Genomic DNA, 16,271 nt, shown 5'->3' on the forward strand with positions numbered 1-16,271 from the left:
AAAGAGACTGCTGATGGTGGAATCTACAGTACAGTGTAAAAGTCTTAAGCACACATTTATAGCTCGGGTGCCTAAGACTTTTGCACAGTGGTGTACTTGTCAACGTGTCAGCAAGTTTGTAAATCTAGCAGAAACAAAAGTTGTTGGGAATGGTGATGAGTCTACCCTGGAATTCCTGACTCAACTCTGTGGCAGCACCTTCACCAGAATGACTTCAGTGAGTCAAAGTGGCTGATCATCATCATCATCTCCCCAGGGACAATTAGGGATGACAGCAACACTCACACCCATAAGGAGAATTATAGCACAGTAAGACTTTGTTCTCTGGTTTCACATTATACTTGCAAAGTTGTTTTATAGTGACTGTACGCCAGAAAAAAAAATCTCTGAAAGAACCAGTTAGTGAACATTGTTCTGCAGCACTGTTCATTAACAAATAACTAACCATTGGATGATCTCTGTGATTTGGGCCTCCCAGTGTGCCACAGATTCCTTCTTATCTGCTAGGTCCCGTAACTCTTCCTCCATTTGTTTGTTGCTTGCTGTCAGCTTTTCAAACTTCCCTGTGAGCTGTTCAGAAGCAAGAGCAAAGATTAAATTGGATATATATGACTTAGTTTTATTTCCAACTCAATAATGTTAGATCTCGAGATGATTCTTTAGAAGGTTCTTCAGAAGTCAAGAATGAGATGCCAATGTTATGGTTACAGCCATTTTATTAGATGTACATCATAGCACGGGCCACACAGGATCAACCTGTTGTTGCAAGCAAGGTAACATTAACTAACTGTAACAAAAGAATCTGATCACGTGCTGACCTTTTATACTGCAGACTAGTCCTGACCAATTTAGATATGAAAGTTGTCCATCAGGTACAGACAGAATCACACTTCAGTTTTGCAGACAAAGAAGCTTCAGAAATATAGAACTAAATGTATTACAAGTTGCTAAAAGTTTACAGACAGGTGATTGTACAATCATGTAAGCAAGCATAAAGAAATCTAAGGCTACAAGAATAACACAATAAAAGCAACAGTCTGAATCCAACCTTAATCCAACAATAACAATAGTCTGATTTATAGGGAAATGAACCATTGACCATAGCAAAACACAGGAACTTGACTACTAAGAAAAAACAGGAAAAACCATCTGATACCCAGCCTGTAGTACCAACTCCTAGCAAAGAAGCATTCAAAACAAAGGCAACTCAGCTATACTTGCTCTCATATTTCTGAAGTACCATTATTCAAATTGTATGGTTTGTTGGGCCATTGCTTTGCTGGTAACTCCAAAGCACATCATCAAGAGCAGTTAGTATCAGAATATGAGAAATATCAAATTAGCAGGACATACAACTGGCCTCACTATAGTCCAATCAGGATAAAGTGCTTGGAGCAGTATCTAAAACACAAAGGCATTAAGGATACCCTTCATCCAGAAATTCATTATTACAGTAGCATGCAAAAGTTTGGGCACCCCTGGTCAAAATTTCTGTTACTGCAAATAGCTAAGCGAGTAAAAGATGAACTAATCTCCAAAAGTCATAAAGTTAAAGATGAAACATTCTTTTCAATGTTTTAACCAAGATTAGTGTATTATTTTTGTTTTGTACAATTTTGGAATGAAAAAAAGGAAAGGAACACCATGCAAAAGTTTGGGCACCCCAAGAGATTTGAGCTCTCAGATAACCTTTACCAAGGTCTCAGACCTTAATTAGCTTGTTAGGGCTATGGCTTGTTCACAGTCATCGTTAAGAAAGGCCAGCTGATGCAAATTTCAAAGCTTTATAAATACCCTGACTCCTCAAACCTTGTCCCAACAATCAGCAGCCATGGGCTCATCTAAGCAGCTGCCTAGCACTCTGAAGATTAAAATAAATGATGCTCACAAAGCAGGAGAAGGCTATAAGAAGATAGCAAAGCGTTTTCAGGTAGCCGTTTCTCCAGTTCGTAATGTAATTAAGAAATGGCAGTTAACAGGAACGGTGGAGGTCAAGTTGAGGTCTGGAAGACCAAGAAAACTTTCTGAGAGAACTGCTTGTATGATTGCTAGAAAGGCAAATCCAAACCCCCGTTTGACTGCAAAAGACCTTCAGGAAGATTTAGCAGACTCTAAAGTGGTGGTGCACTGTTCTACTGTGCAGCGACACCTGCACAAATATGACCTTCATGGAAGAGTCATTAGAAGAAAACCTTTCCTGCACCCCCACTACAAAATTCAGCGTCAGAAGTTTGCACAGGAACATCTAAACAAGCCTGATGCATTTTGGAAACAAGTCCTGTGGACTGTGAGGTTAAAATATAATTATTTTGGCCGCAATGAGCAAAGGTATGTTTGGAGAAAAAAGGGTGCAGAATTTCATGAAAAGAACACCTCTCCAACTGTTAAGCATGGGTGCTTACAAAGCGTTTACAAGCTGTGGTACTTGCCAAAGGGCGTGTTACTAAGTACTGCCCATGCAGGGTGCCCAAATGTTTGCTTTGGGCCCTTTTCTTTTTTTGTTATTTTGAAACTGTAAAACATGGAAATAAAAAAGTAATTTGCTTAAAATATTAAAGAAATGTGTCATCTTTAACTTTATGCCTTTTGGAAATCAGGTCATCTTTTACTTGCTTAGCTATTCACAGTAACAGAAATTTTACTGGGGTGCCCAAACTTTTGCATGCCGCTGTATATTTCATCGATCATCGTAATTCCTAAGTTCAAGTTTATTGTCATTCAGCTGTACACCGGTATACAGCTACAAAACTTTACGCCTCTGGGACCAAGGTGCAAAATGCAGTTCATATATCACATAAAATAATATCAAAGCAAATCAAATTTAATTATCATTCAACCATACATGGATACAGCTGAATGAGACAGCATTCCTTTGGGGCCAAGGTGCAAAACATACACAGCACATTCAAAATAGGGAGAGGGAAAGAAAAACATAGCCACGCAAGAAAAAACATACATAGTCCAAGACCCTGAGTAGCATGTCCTGTAAATTGACAGAACAGGCCTCAGCAATCCAGCCTGTCATTCCACTGATCAAACACTAGAGGGCAGCATTGATGGGAGAGGCCAGCCCCAACTGAGCAAGGACAGTACATTATAACGGTGTCTCCTTACCTGATATGCAGCAGCAGGCAAGCCCACGGCTTGAGGTCTATTCCTCAGTACAACTGAAGCCAAACTGCTGCCTCAATGTCTTTCACGCCACCAAACAAGGGAAACAGGCCCGTAGCATCTTGCATTATCAACGTCCAACAGGGTCTTGTGATCGTAAGAAGAACGTCCAAGACAGTCACCCATGGTTACACTGAACACCACCTTCGCGCAGTAACTCTGATGCCTTCGAGTAGCAGGCAGCAACATGTTCTGCACCCAGGTCAGCTCCTGCAAATCCAATCCAGTTCCTCCAACCTGCCAGATGGCTTTTCCTTCCTTGGTCTGCCAGCCAACTCTTACAACACCCTAGCCAGCTGCTCTAAATAACTCACTGGACGAGTAGCTCACTGTGCCACCTGCTTTACCCATTGTTCTTGGAGTCCAGTATAGTCTTATGATCATAAAAAACCCATTTAACAAAGAAAAAAGCACCTTTGGTTGGCCCCTTAGAGGCCATTGTGTCTGAACGTGCTGCCATCTTACCAGATGATAATATTAACACAATATTATTAACAGATAATAAAATGTATTCTGTAAATGCACAAAATGACATAAAGTGCATATACGACATAGTAAATATACATCAGTATTACTGCTACTGGCGCTGTCATAAATAATGTGTACTGGATGGTAGCTGGGTGGTCAGATGCCTTGCAATTACCATGCCAGATGGTGATACAGCTAGTCAGAACACTCTCAATGGTGCTTAGTTAAAATGTGGTTAGAATGGGACTGGGGAGCCTCGCTAGCCTCAATCATCTCAAGAAGTGAAGGCAAACAACAGGAATTCTGCAGATGCTGGAAATTCAAGCAACACACATCAAAGTTGCTGGTGAACGCAGCAGGCCAGGCAGCATCTGTAGGAAGAGGTGCAGTCGACGTTTCAGGCCGAGACCCTTCGTCAGGACTAACTGAAGGAAGAGTGAGTAAGGGATTTGAAAGTTGGAGGGGGTGGGGGAGATCCAAAATGATAGGAGAAGACATGAGGGGGAGGGATGGAGCCAAGAGCTGGACAGGTGATTGGCAAAAGGGGATACAAGAGGATCATGGGACAGGAGGTCCGGGAAGAAAGACAAGGGGGGGGAACCCAGAGGATGGGCAAGAGGTATATTCAGAGGGACAGAGGGAGAAAAAGGAGAGTGAGAGAAAGAATGTGTGCATAAAAATAAGTAACAGATGGGGTACGAGGGGGAGGTGGGGCCTAGCGGAAGTTAGAGAAGTCGATGTTCATGCCATCAGGTTGGAGGCAACCCAGACGGAATATAAGGTGTTGTTCCTCCAACCTGAGTGTGGCTTCATCTTTACAGTAGAGGAGGCCGTGGACAGACATGTCAGAATGGGAATGGGATGTGGAATTAAAATGTGTGACCACTGGGAGATCCTGCTTTCTCTGGCGGACAGAGCGTAGATGTTCAGCAAAGCGGTCTCCCAGTCTGCGTCGGGTCTCGCCAATATATAAAAGGCCACATCGGGAGCACCGGACGTAGTATATCACCCCAGTCGACTCACAGATGAAGTGTTGCCTCACCTGGAAGGACTGTTTGGGGCCCTGAATGGTGGTAAGGGAGGAAGTGTAAGGGCATGTGTAGCACTTGTTCCGCTTACACAGATAAGTGCCAGGAGGGAGATCAGTGGGGAGGCATGGGGGGGACGAATGGACAAGGGAGTTGCATAGGGCGCGATCCCTGCGGAATGCAGAGAGAGAGGGGGAGGGAAAGATGTGCTTAGTGGTGGGATCTCGTTGGAGGTGGCGGAAGTTACGGAGAATAACATGTTGGACCCGGAGGCTGGTGGGGTGGTAGGTGAGGACCAGGGGAACCCTATTCCTAGTGGGGTGGCGGGAGGATGGAGTGAGAGCAAATGTACGTGAAATGGGGGAGATGCGTTTAAGAGCAGAGTTGATAGTGGAGGAAGGGAAGCCCCTTTCTTTAAAAAATGAAAACATCTCCCTCGTCCTAGAATGAAAAGCCTCATCCTGAGAGCAGATGCAGCGGAGACGGAGGAATTGCGAGAAGGGGATGGCGTTTTTGCAAGAGACAGGGTGAGAAGAGGAATAGTCCAGACAGCTGCGAGAGTCAGTAGGCTTATGGTAGACATCAGAAGTGAAGGCGCTGCTTTGTTTTCTTGACTAAAAAAGTCAAGAAAGAGGGACCAGGTGAGATTAACTGCAATGCCCACTCTAAGAAAACTGGTGTTCCTGACTCTCTCTGTCCATGGAGAAGCCATTATTGTGCAGTTGGGAGTGGTTAACCTGCATCTTCCTAAAGCCCACAATTATCTCTTTAGCCTTGTTCATATTGAGACTCAAGTTGTTGAATTCACACCAGTCCACAGACCGGTCACCTCCTTTCTGTATGCCAGCTCATCAATGTTGCTGATAATGCCAACCACTGTTGTATCATCAGTGATCTTAATGATATGGTGGATCCAGCAGTACACTCACGCGTCAGCAGCCTGAACAGCAACCGGGCTGAGCATGCAGCCCAGAGGCTGGGGGTCTGGTGCTCAGTGTGATGGAGCAAGAGGGAGGTGTTGAGACCCATCAAGGACAGTTTGCCCACTAGCTTCTAAGGAATGAATGTACTGAACAACAAACTAAAGTTGATGAACAGTACTCTTACACCATTCTACAGGTGGGATGGTACAGAGTAGAGGCTATTGCATTTGGGCAATATGCTAACTGGTATTCCATACTATATTCAGGGGCCGATGTCCTGGGAAGGCAGGATTTCATGCAGCTCATGACCAGCTGCTCAAAGCACTTCATTATTATTGTGGTTAGTGCCACTGGACGATATCCATTAAGGCAGGTTACCATTGGCCTCTTGCGCACTGGGATGATGGTGGCAGCCTTGAAGCCTGAGGGGACAGTGGACTGCTTCAGAGGTGCCCATGAGAACATCTGCTGGCTGGGCCAGACAGTCTCTCACCTGACCAGGAATGTCCTCAGGTCCTGCAGCTTTGTGTAGGTTAACCCTGACTAGTGTCTTTCTCATATCAGCTGTGGCCAGATAGAGCACCCACTCCTTGAGGAGAGGAGGTCCTTTCTCACTAGCACATTGTTCAGTGTGTAGAAGGCATTCAACCTTTCAGGAAGAGAGGCGTCACTGTCATTGACGCACAGTCTTATAGTCTGTTATGTTCTGAATGCCCTGCCATATTCGCTACAGTTTTTGTATTCTTAATGTCCAGCAAGAAAAGTGAAATTGAGAATCTAAAGGAAATTCATGATGGGAAACAACAGGATGGATTAGCTTAAAGACGCTGCTGTTTGTTGGTGATAAAGAAGCTATCGCATTGATACCAGTCAGTGGAGACCTCAACTGTAACCACAGGGAATTCCAATGTTAAATACTGACAGAATTGTCAGCATAAATATAAGATTCTTGGAAAAAGACAGGTGCATATAAATGACTTTCTAAATATACCTATGTATAAATAGCTATATTTCTTTGTGGTTTATGGTTACATAGTACATGATGTGGTACATTCAGAGGCCAGAGGGTCTATTTTAGTTTTCAAGTGATGGTGTATGTACTGCCAAAATGCACCCCCACCCACACCACAATATCTGGACTCTGAATAGCTTCCATAGGCATCTTGGAATCATTAACAATGCTTTTCCAGTATAGTGCATGCCTTAGGTACTGATATGTACTAAACTGATGGCTAATCTTTCGGCACTACATGTTATTCAGGATCTAGGAGATCATTCAGTTCTTTTTCAAATTACACAAGATGTTTAACTGGAAAACGATGCATTGGTTGAAAATCACAGATGTGACCTTCACCCTCACCATTTCATTGCAGTACAACGCTAGATTGTTCTAGATTTTTCCGTCTCTACCATCTGACTCTCAATACATTTTTGAACTAGAGTTTGAATTTTGTTAAATTCAATGGGATGTGATGTGGAGGCTCTATAAGGCACTGGTGAGACCTCACTTGGAGTACTGTGGGCAGTTTTGGTCTCCTTATTTAAGAAAGGATGTGCTGACGTTGGAGAGGGTACAGAGAAGATTCACTAGAATGATTCTGGGAATGAGAGGGTTAACATATGAGGAACGTTTGTCCGCTCTTGGTCTGTATTCCTTGGAGTTTAGAAGAATGAGGGGAGACCTCATAGAAACATTTCGAATGTTGAAAGGCATGGACAGAGTGGATGTGGCAAAGTTGTTTCCCATGATGGGGGAGTCTAGTACGAGAGGGCATGACTTAAGGATTGAAGGGCGCCCATTCAGAACAGGAATGCGAAGAAATTTTTTAGTCAGAGGGTGGTGAATCTATGGAATTTGTTGCCACGGGCAGCAGTGGAGGCCAAGTCATTGGGTGTATTTAAGGCAGAGACTGATAGGTATCTGAGTAGCCAGGGCATCAAAGGTTATGGTGAGAAGGCAGGGGAGTGGGACTAAATGGGAGAATGGATCAGCTCATGATAAAATGGCGGAGCAGACTCGATGGGCCGAATAGCCGACTTCTGCTCCTTTGTCTTATGGTCTAAACAATATTCATCAAACTACACACCCTTCCTTTAAGTAAAACATTAAAATAAACGTGATCTTTGATTACCTGATCAACCCCATTTGAAATCCTGATTGCAAGATCAATTTACATAGGTTTTCTTATATTTTAATGTAAAATTTATGAAGCTAGATAGATTTCATATAATCTTTATCAGAGGCAAATCTGTTTATCTTATGTCTCAACAGGCCTTTAAGAAATATGTAAGAACCTTACAATGGTTGGCTCTGTTTAAAGAAATATTCTACCGAGTATGCTGTAAGTGCGGAAATATGTAAGGCTGGTAGATGAGGGGTATTCAATAATCCTCTACAGAATCTTCTTCAAGAAAGGGAGTAGAGATAGCCCAGGAAATTATAAACCAGTGAGTCTTACCTCAGTGGTTGGTAAGTTGATGGAGAGGATCCTGAGAGGCAGGATTTATGAACATTTGGAGAGGTATAATATGATTAGGAGTAGTCAGCATGGCTTTGTCAAGGGCAGGTCATGCCTTACAAGCCTGATTGAATTTTTTGAGGATGTGACTAAATACATTGATGAAGGAAGAGCAGTAGATGTAGTGTATATGGATTTCGGCAAGGCATTTGATAAGGTACCCCATGCAAGGCTTATTGAGAAAGTAAGGAGGCATGGAATCCAAGGGGACATTGCTTTGTGGATCCAGAACTGGCTTGCCCACAGAAGACAAAGAGTGGTTGTAGATGGGTCATATTCTGGATGGAGGTCGGTCACCAGTGGAGTGCCTCAGGGATCTGTTCTGGGACCCTTACTCTTCGTGATTTTTATAAATGACTGGATGAGGAAGTGGGGGGATGGGTTAGTAAGTTTGCTGATGACACAAAGGTTGCAGGTGTTGTGGATAGTGTGGAGGGCTGTCAGAGGATACAGTGGGACATTGATAGGATGCAAAACTGGGCTGAGAAGTGGCAGATGGAGTTCAACCCAGATAAGTGTGAAGTGGTTCATTTTGGTAGGTCAAATATGATGGCAGAATTTAGTATTAATGGTAAGACTCTTGGCAGTGTTGCAGATCAGAGGGATCTTGGGGTCCAAGTCCATAGGACACTCAAAGCAGCTGCACAGGTTGACTCTGTGGTTAAGAAGGCATACGGTGTATTGGCCTTCATCAATCTTGGAATTGAATTTAGGAGACGAGCGGTAATGTTGCAGCTGCATAGGGCCCTGGTCAGACCACACTTGGAGTACTGTGCTCAGTTCTGGTCACCTCACTACAGGAAGGATGTGGAAGCCATAGAAGGGGTGCAGAGGAGATTTACAAGGATGTTCCCTGGATTGGGGAGCATACCTTATGAGAATAGGTTGAGTGAACTCGGCCTTTTCTCCTTGGAACGACGGAGAATGAGAGGTGACCTGATAGAGATGTATACGATGATGAGAGGCATTGATCATGTGGATAGTCAAGACTTTTTCCCAGGGCTGAAATGGTTGCCACAAGAGGACACAGGTTTAAGGTGCTGGGGAGTAGGTACAGAAGAGACGTCAGGGGTAAGTTTTTTACTCAGAGAGTGATGAGTGTATGGAATGGGCTGCTGGCAACGGTGGTGGAGCCGGATAAGATAGGGTCTTTTAAGAGACTTTTAGATAGGTACATGGAGCTTAGTAAAATAGAGGGCTATAGGTAAGCCTAGTAATTTCTAAGGTAGGGACATGTTCAGTACAACTCTGTGGGCCGAAGGGCCTGTATTGTGCTGTAGGTTTTCTATGTTTCTAATGATACCGGAAAGGGTACTCTAGTGAGCACTGATCTCTTCAACTGAATTACATATAAATGTAGATCAGCCACAAAGGACCAATTACTTCACATTTAAAACAGCATGGAAACTGAAAAGGTGCAAAGAGTTGGATATTCAAAATATCCATTTGTTCACAGCTGCAAACTTAGATCATTTATAACATACTTTCAAACTGGGGAGACATTAGACCTTCCCACACAAAGCTGAACTGCCTCCAATAATTCTAGACCATGGAATTTGTTCCACACATGGGTACAAAATATTGCATAGAGTATCAGGAAAGTCTCACCTTATCAAGTTCGTTTGATAGCTTCTTGTTGTCTTCAATCAGCATGATCCTCTCTCGCTCATATTTCTGCTTAAATTCGCCTTCAAACTCTTCCCTTTCATTTTGACTGTATTAACAAATATATATGTAGATAAACACATAATTCAAAAGCATGAACCCACCTATAAACTGAGTTATATTTCACAAAGCAGCATCATATCGTTTACACGGAAGACATATCACCATGATGAATGCATTCTTGCATGTTAATTCTAGAATGTGGCTGCAATGTAATATGGTTGGCTGGGATAAATTTAAAAGAACAGGCAGTTTAAGCAGTTCAACATTTATAAGAATTTGATTCCCTTGTCTTCAAGGTTCAGCTGTCATACTGAATGTGCACTGCAGTCACAGGAAAATCTTAAAATGTTCTGTTCCTGTCCTGAATATATAAGTGTATGGTTTTGCACAGTCCTAATGACAATCTTCAGTTAAAACTGGTCACCATCAAGCTACTTAGATCAGAAAACATTGCATGAAAGGTTGCTGGAGACTATATAATATCAACCGTCAAAAGTGAATGGGATACACGAAACAAAATGAGGTAAAAGATCAGCATTTCTACACAGTTCTTCACAACAACACTTCCAGGAGCACCTGCATTTTTCTGAATGCCTTGCAGTTTTTTTTTTCACTTCATGTTTTTATTCAATTTGCCTTTTAAGTTTCTAAAGAACCTACTTCCACCACTCTTTAATGCTTTGTAAAACATCGCATACTTGTAGAGTCATAGATTCATACAGCACATTAAAAAGGCCCTCCCACCCATCATCTCTATGCCACTCATTGTACCTATCTGCAGTAATCCCATTTCCCTCCCCCATGATTTGGTCCATAGCTTTCAATGGTTTATCACTGGTTCAAATACTAATTACGCTCTCTCCCCCCCCAAAATTCATCAGGAAACTGCAAAAAAGGACTACACATTTACCTCAAGTTATGAATGTATATTGGAAGGGACCAATCCCAACAGTAGGCTGCTGAAAGCACTTATGAACATTGATCTAAACAACAACTCTGTTCAAATAATGCAGCTATCGCATGTTCCACTTGAAAAACAGTCAATATTTTCTAGCTACCAAAGTTACTCAGTGCTTCTTTGAACTACAGGAAAATAGTAGGCAACAAGTCCACTGCTTCACTTCTAAAAACTAAGACTTCTGAACCCTAATCTGGCTGTGGAAAGGGGATACTGCTTTCAAAGGAATGTTCTCCTTGGCAGGATCTGGTATTTTCTATTACAACTGCAATGTTTCAAATGCTGTAGAAACTCTTTAAACTCTCTGCACACTTTCAATCCTGACTTCTTATGCATCAGTCCACGACTGGAGTCATGCTTTCTTCTCTACTGAAACATATTCCTTTGACCTTGTATTTAGTCACCTGTCTGAATGTCCCATAATTGTAAATGCAAAAAAATGGTGTTTTTTTTTAGAAATTACTAGCACAAGCACAACACAGACTCGAGTGAGTAATGAGTATATGAGTCTGCCCTGTTAGATGCACGTTATTGTTTCATTACTTAAAATATCTCAATCAACAAGTATATTTGAAATAAGTGCAGGGACAACTCATCACCAACAGTGGATTATACATTAATCAGATTTTTAAAATTCTGAAATATAAATCAAAGCTTGTCACTTCAATATATCAGTTTAAACACCCCTCCCCGCCCCCTCCCCCGTATAATGTTGCTGCTTGGATGTTGACTAAAAAAAAATGCCCCTAAAACAACAATCACTGTTTATAGCTTCTCAACTGACATTAACAATATATTACAAATTATTTAGACTTTTACACATATGCAAATTTAATAACACTTAGAAATAGTATTTTATTAAAATTTTCAAAACTGAAGAATTAGTATTAAATGAAGTTGAATTGTTTAGGTTTAGCAGTCAGTTGTGGACTAATCAATTATCACTGGGAGCAGAAACCAAGGCTTCAACTTTGTGCTGGGCCAACAATGGACTCACCCTCATGATACAAGAGACTGGGGGCAGATACTGGAACCTGGAGCACCAAACAATCAGCTGGAGGAACTCAGCAGGTTGAGCAGCATCTGCGGGTGGAATTGCCAATGTTTCAGATTGAAGCCCTGCATTAGGGCTGAGAGTGGAGAAGGAAGGTGGTTAGTAAAAAATGTGTGGTGGGGGGGAGTAATGATGAGATAGGAGCACGAAGTGATAGGTGGTTAGAGGAAGGGTAAAAGATGACAGGCAGGCTGCACCAGGGAGGGTAGTGGGGTAGAGACAGGAGACAGTGGCATCTGGATGATAGACGGAGGCAGAAAAAGGGAGGGAAAATTGTGAGAGGTAAATAGGAGTGGGTGGGAGGAAAGGAGGGTGAAGATTGGAAACAGCATTGGAGGATAAGCAGGAATACAAAAGGCTGGAATCAGTTAATTAAAAAAGGTATTAAAGGAGAGAAGTGAATGGCAGATGGAACCAGAAACAGAAACGGGAAGAGGGTGGGGGGGGGGAGGAGGAGGGGGAAAACATGCAGATAATGTAACCACCTGGGGGGGTGTGGGAGAGAGGGAGACAGTGGATGATGAGGGTGTTTGAGGTTGGGAAAGGGAACAAAATTGAGTGGAACAGAGGAGTACCAGAAGGAAGTGGGGGGGGGAGGAGGGGTGTTAGAAATCAACTATGGGGAGAAGTTCCGATAATTGGAAAATTTAATGTTCATGCCATTGAGTTGTGAACTACGCAGGCAGAATATGTTGCTCACAAGACCAACTTGAGTATAATATAACTCTTCTTCAATGGATTCATGTACAGAGGGATCCTGGGGGTCTATTTTCATAAGCTCACTGATAGTGGCCACATGCAGATACTGTATAGTTGGTTAAAAAAAAGCATATGGCACGCTTGCCTTCTTTGAACAGGACACTTTAGCATAAGAGAAAGGAAGTCATGTTGCAGCTGTATAAAACTTTGAATATATTGTGTTTCTTTTGTATTGAGTGCAGTTCTGGCTATCCATTATAGGAAGGAGGTGGAGGCTTTGGAAAAGGTGCAGAAGAGGTTTAACAGACAGTGCCTCAATTAGAGGATATGAGCTATAAGCAGAGGCTGGATGAAATGGGTTGTTTTCTCTAGAGTGTCAGAGGCTGATTTAAGACCCAATTGAAGTTCATCAAATTATGAAAAGCACTGATAGGATAGACAGAATCTTTTTCTCGTGATGGAAATGTCAAACACAAGAGAATTTAACGTGAAGGTAAGAGAGGGGGAGGTTTAAGGAGATGTCCAGGCCAGGTTATTTTACACAGAAAATGGCAGGTGCCTGGAATGGATAGCAAGGGCACGGGTGGAAGCAGATACAATAGTGGCATTTATGGGGTTGTTCGACAGAAACTTGAAAATGTAGGGAATGGAGGTTTCTGGATTATGTTTGATGCAGGCATCGTGAGTGGAAGGATCAGTTCCTGAATTATATTGTTTTATGTTCTATCCACACTACTATGGAGCTAGTGTGGATACTGCAAAACATTGCAAACACATAAGAAGATAAGACACAGGAGCAGTAGACCATTCGGCTCATTGAGCCTGCTCTGTCATTTCATCATCGCTGACCCATTTCCCACTCAACCTCATTCTCCTGCCTTCACCCCATAATCTTTCAAGCCCCAACTAAGCAACCTCCACCTTAAATACACCCAATGACCTGGCCTCCACAGCTGCCTGTGACAACAAATTCCACAGATTCACCATCCTTTGGCTAAAGAAATGTCTTCACAACAGAACTTAAACTAATATGAAACTCTTATTCCTCTGTTGACTGCAGAATTCTTATACCATTTCAAATAAATTGTTAAATTGTGCTACATTTAAATATCAAAGTGCATTTGATCATATGATAACCTGACCAGATGTCTCATTCCTTGGAGAGGAACAATAATAGAGCTACAATACATGGTAGGTCCTCTCGGTCAACAAATGGCATCCAAGAGTTTACCATTGCAAAATACAAATTCTGTTTCAGCTTAACTGTGAAGATAGATCAGACTTCGAATTTTCATACAACTCAACTTAAATCTCTGCTCCATACTGAGAGAGTCCCTCTGCATGTAGAGACTAAACATATCATATCATGATCTACTTGGCCTTGAGCATTCATACAAACTTAAGATTGTAATATTACATTTCACTCTTTCAGAATCATTAAGCTATGGATCACCACAAAATTGTTACCAGGCAACAAATTCATTCTAAAATCAAGACCTATCAAGTGTGACAGTGGGAAAGTATGTATGGAACCTGAGGAAATAGCAGAGGTACTTAATGAATACTTTACTTCAGTATTCACTATGTAAAAGGAACCTGGTGATTGTAGTGATGACTTGCAGCAGACTGAAAAGCTTGAGCATGTAAATATTAAGAAAGAGAATGTGCTGGAGATTGTGGAAAGCATCATGTTGGATAAGTCACTGGAACCAGATGAGGTGCACCCCAGGCTACCGCGGGAGGCGAGGAAGGAGATTGCTGATCCTCTGGCGATGATCCTTGCATCATCAATGGGGATGGGAGAGGTTCCGGAGGATTGGAGGGTTGCAAATGTTGTTCCTTTATTCAAGAAAGGGAGTAGAGATAGCCCAGGAAATTACAGACCAGTCAGTCTTACCTCAGTGGTTGGTAATTTGTTGAAGATCCTGAGAGGCAGGATTTATGAACATTTGGAGAGGTATAATATGGTTAGGAGTAGTCAGCATGGCTTTGCTGATGACCCAAAGGTTGCAGGTGTTGTGGATAGTGTGGAGGGCTGTCAGAGGATACAGTGGGACATTGATAGGATGCAAAACTGGGCTGAGAAGTGGCAGATGGAGTTCAACCCAGATAAGTGTGAAGTGGTTCATTTTGGTAGGTCAAATATGATGGCAGAATATAGTATTAATGGTAAGACTCTTGGCAGTGTTGCAGATCAGAGGGATCTTGGGGTCCAAGTCCATAGGACACTCAAAGCAGCTGCACAGGTTGACTCTGTGGTTAAGAAGGCATACGGTCTATTGGCCTTCATCAATCTTGGAATTGAATTTAGGAGACGAGAGGTAATGTTGCAGCTATATAGGACCCTGGTCAGACCCCACTTGGAGTACTGTGCTCAGTTCTGGCCGCCTCACTACAGGAAGGATGTGGAAGCCATAGAAAGGTGCAGAGGAGATTTACAAGGATGTTCCCTGGATTGGGGAGCATGCCTTATGAGAATAGGTTGAGTGAACTCGGCCTTTTCTCCTTGGAGCGACAGAGGATGAGAGGTGACCTGATAGAGATGTATATGATGATGAGAGGCATTGATCGTGTGGATAGTCAAGAGACTTTTTCCCAGGGCTGAAATGGTTGCCACAAGAGGACACAGGCTTAAGGTACTGGGAAGCAGGTACAGAGAAGATGTCAGGGGTAAGTTTTTTACTCAGAGAGTGGTGAGTGTGTGGAATGGGCTGCTGGCAACGGTGGTGGAGGTGGATACGATAGGGTCTTTTAAGAGACTTTTAGATAGGTACATGGAGCTTAGTAAAATAGAGGGCTATAGGTAAGCCTAGTAATTTCTAAGGTAGGGACATGTTCGGCACAACTCTGTGGGCCAAAGGACCTGTATCGTGCTGCAGGTTTTCTATGTTTCTATTAGCACTGTTACTCTTTTTCCAAAAGCCCCAATCATTCTTAGGAGTCAGGTACACCCATGTATCTCCAATTGAAGAATAAAGATAATGATCATTCTGTGCATTTCTCAGTTCAGATACCAGCTGCAAGGCACAGTGCCTTCTTCAAATAGCAGAAACACTTTTCATCACGCCGTAATGCATGTCTGGGCAACGGATGAAAGATGTCACACAGAGTGACTAACTTCTCCAAACTGGAGATGTCCAAGTTAGTTAGGAACAGATGTGTCAGATGTTAAATTGCCTTAAGCTTTAAAAAAATATGGTAGGTATCCCCCGCTTTCCGAATGTTTGCTTTACGACCTTTTCCTTTTACGAAAGACCTACATTACTACTTGTTTTCGCTAACCGAAAGAGGATTTTCGCTTTTATGAGAAAAGATACCCGCTTTAAACTTTTGTTTACCCCGAGAAAGACCACCATGATCATGAAACAGGGCAGGTATGTGCGCATGCGTGTACGAGTCGATTTTTTTCTGCAAATCGGTCTTGACTCAATCTTCCCGATTCTGATAAGTGAAACTACACTGTGCATACATTATTTCTACTTTATATAGCCTTGTATTTATCATATCATTCCTGCTTTTACTATATGTTAGTGTTACTTTAGGTTTTATGTGCTGTTTGGGATGATTTGGTAGGTTATTTTTTGGGTCTGGGAACGCTCAGAAATTTTTCCCGTATAAAATTAATGGTAATTGCTTCTTCATTTTACGCCATTTCGGCTTACGAACAGTTTCATCGGAATACTCTACCTTCGGATAGCAGGGGAAACCTGTATTTAGACATAACAGCATCAAAATCTCAGGATATCCCAAATCCAATTATATTTTAAAATAAATATATTGATT

The 16,271-nt window shown here is 42.3% G+C and overlaps 1 protein-coding gene across 9 annotated transcripts in view; it reads right to left on the reverse strand.

Annotated features, from left to right (window-relative positions):
* Window positions 1–16,271, reverse strand: part of LOC140191079 (serine/threonine-protein kinase MRCK alpha-like) — a 596,213-nt gene that overhangs the window by 142,861 nt on the left and 437,081 nt on the right. For all 9 annotated transcript variants that reach the window (XM_072248222.1, XM_072248216.1, XM_072248164.1 and 6 more), the window contains 2 exons: window positions 9,718–9,823; window positions 446–570 (listed from right to left, as the gene is read on the reverse strand). In XM_072248222.1, the coding sequence (XP_072104323.1) occupies window positions 446–570; window positions 9,718–9,823 (231 nt within the window). The remainder of the gene's footprint in view (window positions 1–445; window positions 571–9,717; window positions 9,824–16,271) is intronic.

The sequence above is a fragment of the Mobula birostris genome, chromosome 2 (genome assembly GCF_030028105.1).
Source record: "Mobula birostris isolate sMobBir1 chromosome 2, sMobBir1.hap1, whole genome shotgun sequence".
Taxonomy (NCBI): domain Eukaryota; kingdom Metazoa; phylum Chordata; class Chondrichthyes; order Myliobatiformes; family Myliobatidae; genus Mobula; species Mobula birostris.